The sequence below is a fragment of the Octodon degus genome, unplaced genomic scaffold (assembly GCF_000260255.1).
Source record: "Octodon degus isolate 3935 unplaced genomic scaffold, OctDeg1.0 scaffold00003, whole genome shotgun sequence".
NCBI classification, from domain to species: domain Eukaryota; kingdom Metazoa; phylum Chordata; class Mammalia; order Rodentia; family Octodontidae; genus Octodon; species Octodon degus.
The window spans coordinates 7,696,776-7,704,514 of record NW_004524579.1 but is presented as its reverse complement, the minus strand read 5'-3'; the positions used below and the strand labels follow the sequence as shown (position 1 = coordinate 7,704,514).

At 44.5% G+C, this 7,739-nt stretch overlaps 1 protein-coding gene across 6 annotated transcripts in view; it reads left to right on the top strand.

The window, feature by feature from the left end:
- The first annotated feature begins 4,247 nt into the window (after window positions 1–4,247).
- The window catches only part of Trappc8 (trafficking protein particle complex 8), a 93,419-nt gene continuing 89,927 nt past the window's right edge, over window positions 4,248–7,739 (top strand). For 5 of the 6 annotated variants that reach the window (XM_023714125.1, XM_004623555.2, XM_023714120.1 and 2 more), the window contains exon 1: window positions 4,556–4,735. In XM_023714125.1, the coding sequence (XP_023569893.1) occupies window positions 4,579–4,735 (157 nt within the window). In that variant the 5' untranslated portion in view covers window positions 4,556–4,578. Of the gene's footprint in view, window positions 4,736–7,739 lie in introns of all 6 variants that reach the window. The other variant, XM_004623556.2, reaches the window with a different exon arrangement.

Genomic DNA, 7,739 nt, shown 5'->3' with positions numbered 1-7,739 from the left:
GTATTATTTGTTGAAACTGTACTTCCGATTTGATTTGAAACTGTCTCATTGCTATCTGTTTATCAATAAAACTTTGAAAAAAAATAAAGTTCAACATATCAATTAAAAAAAAAAAAAAAAAGAAAGAGAAATTCCGAATTTCGACGAGATCCATTTTCCTGAATAATGACGTTGATGGGGAAGTGAGCATACACAGACCTCATCTTATAACGGAAGCCCAGTGTAACCCCCTTGATCATATTCTGTACATGCCTACAGATTGTGTGGCCCGTTGCCATCTCCTTTGTTTCCCCACCATTTGTCAACTCGGAGCCTCTTCTTTTTCTTCCCAAGGAGACTGAGTTCCACATTGATGTAGTTGAAGTCCCTCCGGAGGGTTCCTCTGGAGCCCTTCACAATAACTGTGCATCCTTTCAGAGAGATGTCGACATTTTCTGGAATGTCGATTGTCTGATTGTTAAGACAGTCTTCATTCTTGCGGGAGATGCGGCAAAGAGAGCTGTTTTTAATTTTTGATGTAATATACTTTTATCACTGACTGTCCTCTGATATTGCTTTTTTTTTTTATGTTTACTTTGCATTAAGTTTGGTTAATGTTTACAATTTCTACAACTTTTTTTTTTTTTTTTTTGTGGTGCTGGGGAGAAAACTCAGGGATTCTTGTAGGCTAGGGAAGTGCTCCACCCTTAAGCTATAGCTCTAGCCCTTTTACTTATTTTTTATTATCGTAAAACTTCCAAGAGATCCACAGCCTTAAGAAAAATTTAAGCTTAATGTATAGTAACCCTTGTGAACAGTATTGTATAGCAAGTCTCTGGAATTTTTTTCCTTTTGTGTAAAAGAAACTATACCCATTGGATTTCCCATTTCCTTCCTGCCCCAGTATTCAGAAAGGAATTCCATATAACCATCCAACTTTTTGTTTCTGTGAATTTGATTATATTAAATATCTCATGTAAGTGGAAAAAAAAAATTCACCTTTCAGGATCATATTGTCTTTTGGGCAAGATCCAGATGTTATCTGCTGAGTAAGGTGCATGAGGACATACTATAGATTAGAAACTTGCTTTTCTGTTGGATGGTACCCTGCATCAACATTCACCAGATTTTGGACCATAACATCAGGAAAAATGGTATATGACACAAGCAGAGTAAGTCTGAGGGCATTCCCCAGGAGATATATATATATATTATTTGTGTGTGTGTGTGTGTGTGTGTGTGTGTGTGTGGCCAGCTCAGCCCACCAGGGGGCGGGGCTGGCTGGCATGTGGTGCTGGGGAATCGAACCGTGGTCCCTGTGCTTTGGCCAAGCTTGTTCTAAGTAGGTGCTTTAGACCACTGAGCCATCTCACCAGCCCAGGATTTGTATATTGATGCTGGGAATAAAAAGCTTCATCTCTGCTTGACATGTTAAACCAAGAGGATATGATTTGGGAATATGGGAAGATCCTACCACATGGAAGAAAGGAGTCTTCATGAAGAACAAAATTAAACTGAAAATTAGAGATTTGAGGTAGTCTTGTAATGGTAACGTGGAATCCCAGGCTTTGGTCCCTGTTATAGTTTATATGGAAATGTTCCCTCAAAGCTTCATGCGCTCATAGGTGGGACTTTTAGGAGTGACTAGATCATGGGTATGATACTGGATAACCTGAGTAGGGTGTATACACCTGAGAAGTCCACTAATTTAGCGTAGCTCTTGGTAAGGTTAGGAATTTATTGAAGAGGGAAGACCCACTCTGAGTGTGGGTGGCATCAACTTATAGGCTTGCAGGCTAGATAGAATAAAAAGGGAAAGGAGAAATTACGCTACATCCTGCCTGCTATGCCATGGACTGTTTCTTCTTTCCTATTGTCTTCTTCCATACAGTTCTAGATAAATAATTAAATAAATAAATAACAGTTCACAAAGAGAGGGGCAGGGAAGATAGCTCAGTGGCATAAGCACCTGCCTGGGAAGCATAAGGTCCTGAGTTTGATTCCTGGTACAAAAAAAAAAAAAAGAATTCAGAAAGAGACATACTGCCTTGCCTTGGAGTCAGCCAATTACGGACTGAAACCTTTACAAACTCTGTGCTAAAACCAAGGCTTTCCTAATTATTGTGGATGGTAGGTATTTTGTCCCAGCAACAAGAAAGTAAGACAGTCCCTGAAGTCCTTATTCTTTAGCTCTTTCCTTTTTCCTGTGAGCTTTATCCCAGCTTTATCAGCAGTTACATAAGCCTGTTGCTTCAGCTGCTACAAGATTAATTTCTGTTTTGATGTTGAAAGACTCTTGACTAAAAGGTTTGCTACTATGGATATTGTAAAACTATCTCTTTGAAGAAGGTTTCACAGTTCAAGCTGTATTTTGCCAAAAGAAAGAAGAGACTGGAATAGATTGGGAAATAAATTTTTAGAGTGAAGTTACTCACTGGAAACACTTTGTGTGGATGTGGTATTAGGTTCCAAAGTCAGCCTGTAAGGGAGAAACCAATTTAAGCACAGCCATAAAAAAGAAATGAAGTACTGATTTCCACTACAATATGAATGAACCTTGAAATTTTACTGGGGCTGAGAATATAGGTCAACGACAGTGTCTGCTGGCCATGAACAAGGCTCCTAGTTAGATCCCTATCATAGATAAAACAAAATATTTAACTGAATGAAAGAAGCTAGCCACAATGGGTGATACAGAATGTGCTTCTATTCATATGAAATGTTCAGAATAAGTAAGTTAGAGACAGATTGGTGATTGGCAGAGGCTGAGGGAAGAGTGGTGACCAACTGGTAACAGATTTTAGGCTTCTTTTTGGAGTAAAATTAGTAGCAATGGTGGTGCCACTTTCTGGATCTACTAAAAATACAAGAAAAACCAAACCACTGAACTATACATTTTAAAGAGGTGAGTTTTATGGCATGTGAATTATATATCCCTAAAACCTATTTAGGCTAAAGTATTCTTGAAAATTCTTCTCAAATAGCCTAATACAGAGACTTTTACCTTCAGTATAAAAGTAAATTGCCTTTTAAAATTTTTCTTTTCCTTCCCATTTCACAATTTTCAGGAGCTAGGCATACCCCCAAGGTGTCATTAATTCTCAGCATGGTAAAGACCTGAGTAACAAAAAGGAGACAATTTGGGGCTGGAGAGATGGCTCAGTGGTCTAAAGCACCTATTTGAAACAAGCTTGGCAAAGCACAGGGACCCCTGGTGGGCTGAGCTGGCCACACACACACAATAAATAAATGTAATAAATAAAAACAAATAAATATTTTTTTAAAAAGTAGACAATTTGAGATACCGATTTTTGGGGAGGCCTTATTTAATCAAGACACCACCAAAGCAGAACGAAGACACTGCATTTTTCCTTGCCTTCTATTTGTAGAAGGGAGGTATTGCAAACGAATGAATGCCACAGTAAGAAAACTCATTTCGCTTGCTTCTACTTAGTCATAGGAACAATCTGTGCAAATGAAAACTAGGAGTGAAAACCAAGTCGCGGGCTGGTGAAATGGCTCAGTGGTCTAAAGCACTACTTAGAACAAGCTTAGCAAAGCACAGGGACCGCGGTTCAATCCCCCAGCACCACATGCCAGCTCCGCCCCGTGAGCTGGCCACACACACACACACACACACACAAATGTGTGGGAAGCAATCACACCAACGGGGTGTAAAAAGAAAGAAGCTGAGGACAAGGACGGTGCACTAGCAGCCACACCGTTTCCCTGAGACCCCCCCAGAAGACAGGCTTATCTGCTCAGGGTTGAGTTCACACCGGGCAGTCCGCGTGTAAAGGCAGGGCTGTGTTCAAAGGAACTCCAAACACTCGGGGCTCTCGTAAGCGGCTGCCGCTGGAGACTGAGCGCGACAAAGGAAAGGGGGGGCGAAGGGGCAGGAAGCAGCGCTAACGGCCACACAGGTCGCTCGCTGCAGCCACGGAGGACCTTTGGGCCGCCAAACAAACAAGGGAAAACAGACGCCTCTACCATTGTGACAGCACCTGTTTACCCAAATCCAGCTTTGCGGCGCACTAGCCAGGCTGAGAACTCGAGGTTACAATCAAGCGCAAACCCCGCCCACTACGCTCGTGGCCCCGCCCCCGCGGGAGGAGCCCGTCAAATCACTTCCGGTTCCAATCTCCCAACCGGCCTCCGTCGCTCTCCACTTCCCTCCCCACAGCTCTTCCCCGCCCCTACCGCGGCTTTGATAGAGTCACGTGAGGGGCGAGCGCGGGGGCTGCCGGGAGTAGTACTGCTGGTGGGTCAGGGTTCGGCCTGAACATGGCGGTTCCGGTCGGACAGTGACCAAGGTTTTGCCGTCGGGAGGACTTAAGTGGCGGCTGTCGGCGTCCCCACCGATCAGGGTGGAATGCGAGGACACCGGGGAGAGCGCTGAGGAGCGGGTGACGGAGGGAGCCAGTGGTGTACGCCCGGGAGCCGAGGCGGCGGCGCCTGTGCTCGCGGTCGGCTCCAGGCTCCAGTGCGGGGCCCCGCCCGGCCGGGCCGGCCGGCGGGCGGCGGCGGTAGCTGCTGCGGCCACAGGGTCCTCTGCAGGTGTGCCGGAGCGCGGGCGCCGCCGCTGCCTGTGCCGCGGCGATGGCCCAGTGTGTCCAATCCGTGCAGGAGCTCATCCCGGACTCCTTCGTTCCCTGTGTCGCCGCGCTGTGCAGCGACGAAGCCGAGCGGCTCACTCGCCTCAATCACCTGAGCTTCGCGGAGCTGCTCAAGCCTTTCTCACGCCTCACTTCCGAGGGTAGGTGATGTCCTCCCCGATGCGCTGGGCCACCGCGGAGCCGACGCCGGGAAAAGGAAGTTGGGGGCAGGCAGGGGAGGGAAAGGCGGTGTTTACATCCTGGAGCCGGCGAAGGGGCGTCCGAGGCCGGTGCCCGCGGCGGCTGCAGGAGGGGCGGGGAGGGGTCGACGGCAGCCAGTGCCCCCCGCCTCTCTAATCCTGATAAGCCGGGTAGTTCAGTGCTAAAGGAAAATGTAGGTTTCCGAGGAGGGTGTTGAGTTTATTCTCTTGCGCCATGGGGTGGAATTAGGCAGGTGCACAAGCTGCCGTTGAAAGTGACCATCTAAGAGAAAGATCTGTCATCTCGACCTGAGTGTTAAACCGGCCTTTCAAAGTTATGTTGAGTATTAGGAGACAGGCTCTATGAGCAGAAAAGCAGCTTTCATTGTTATCACTGTGCAAACTTCTGTTTAGCTATTTTTTTTTTTTTTGAAGATTCAAACGTTTTCTTAGGTGTATAGTGTTTTGTCTAACCTCAGAATTTCACCATAGGTGAAAAGGGTTACATGAATGATAGCCGTTTTCTAAATGGTGAGGAAGGAAAGATTTATTGTGGTTAATTCAATATTGTTTGAAGTTGTCTAGATTGGTAGGGAAAAAAGTCCTAAAATTTGGCTTTTCACGTAGGTATTAAATCTTAGGAAGAAATGTCTTTTCATTGAGGAGTTACCTATTTTCTCTAATTTTATAATTTTTTTTTGTGGTGGAACCGGGGGATTGAACTCAGGCGCTTGTGATTGCCAAGGGAAGCGCTTATTCTAGAGAGATGGCTATCTCTCTGGCTCCTATTTTTTTTAATTTTAGATGCTTTATTAAGGAAAAAGGTGAGTTAAGTCATAGTTGGATTTTATGTTATTATTTTTAAAGATTTATATATTTTTTAACATTTATTTATTTATTTATTTATTGTGTGTGTGTGTGTGTGTGTGTGGCCAGCTCAGCCCACCAGGGGGTGGGGCTGGCTGGCATGTGGTGCTGGGGGATTGAACCGCGGTCCCTGTGCTTTGCCAAGCTTGTTCCAAGTAGGTGCTTTAGACCACTGAGCCATCTCTCCAGCCCTATGTTATTATTTTTAGAATGTATTTAGGACAAGGTTTACAGAGTTTCACTATGTAGATCAGACTGGTAGTGATTCTCCTGTTTTCAGCCTACTGAGCTCTGGGATTACAGGTGCGTGCCACCACGCCCAGTCTCAATCGCTGTCTCAGTGCAGAGTGGAAACCCGACTGCTGCACTCTGCCTAAGCAGGCGCTTTAGTCCACTGAGCTATCTGGCTTGCCCACAGACTTGGATTTTAGTTTCTCAGAGTGTACACCACATATGGTTTAATCACTGTGTAGTAAAGAGAAGATGACAAAAAAGTAAAAGGAGCCATGATAAACCTTTGTCCAACTAATGACATTGACCTTAATCTGGTTATGGTAACTTTTTCCTAAAAATGATTTTTCCCCCCATTATCGGGGATTGAATTCAACCTGTTCTTGCTGGGCAGGTGCTTATTCTACTGAACTATCTCCCTGGCCTTCTCCCTAAACAGGAAAGAAAAGTTCTGTACTTTAAATTTATGTCACAGGTGTTTTTTATATTAGCTCCCTTATAAATTAGCTTTTTGTATTTAAAGAGAGGGAACTATCCGAAAACACATTAAGGAATGGTTGGATTTTCTTCAGCCTGTTACCCGAGTTCTTAGGCTCACCTCTGATTTTGTACTAAGACAGCAAGAACAACAAGATGCCCCTTACTATTATTATTTTTGACAGAACTGGGGATTAAACTTGGGCCCTTGTGCTTGCCAGGGAAGTGTTTATTCCACTAAACCATCTCCCCGGCCTGCCCCTTATTCTTAAATTCTGAAAAAACACGAACACTTATGCCATGCCAGCCCCACCCTGGGTGCACCTAGCCAGCCACTGAAACCGGGTGTGGTGGCAGATGCATATACTTTCAGTTTGTAATCTCAGCATTGGGGAGGCTGAGACAGGAGAATCACTATGAGTCTGGGTTACATTAATGAGACCCTGTACCAAATACATATAATTAAAAACAAAAATAAAGCCACACAAATACTTGAGAGTTTGTGTGCTGTTTCCTATTTTGTTAAAAATAATGCAGATACTTGTCACCTGTTTTATGTAGTTTATCTCTCTTAATCCTCATTGAATCCCGTTATTTTGTCATTCTAAATTTGGAAACACTGAGGCATAGAAATGTTAATTTGTTTACAGTGTTACATCTAGGAAAGATTTTAATTTAAAACAGGAAGTGTAACTCAAGGCATTGTGTTCTTAATCATCAAATCATCTTACCACCTCACAATACCTGGATGTAGAATTACTTATTCTAGAGACTGCTGTCCAATAGAGAGAATCTGAAGGTCTGGGAGTGTAACCCAGTGGTAGAGTGCTTGCCTAGTGTGAGAAATCCTTGCTGGTCTCACACTTCAGCATTATGAAAGATAGAGAGAAGAACATGTTTTAGTGGTTATATTAAAAAAGTAAAAGAATGCTTGCTTAGGCAGAGTGCAGGGACTGGTGTTTGATTCCTAGGATCACAAGCCTCGCTGGCCCTGCTCCTCATCCCACCCCCAGGGCGTGCTGAGACGTGATTGAGACTGTTGTGGTGGGGGCCTAATCCCAGTGCTTGGGAGACTGAAAACAGGAAGATCTGAACTTTGTAGTGAGACCTTGAAGATCCTGTATTACATAGATTTTAAAAAAGTAAAAGAAAATAAGAGGGCCTTCACCCCCTTTTAAACTGGGGATTGAGCAGAATACCTAACCTTTAAAATTGTTTTTCTAAAAAAGTTTTTCCCTCCCCTCCCCGGCCCTCCCCTGCTCTCTCCTCCCTTCCCCTCCCCTCCCCAAGGTCCCACTGCATAGTTGAGGCTGGTCTAGAACTCTCAGTGATCCTACTTCCTTAGCCTCCTAAGTGCATGGATTACAGGCATGCCCACCAAGCCTGACCT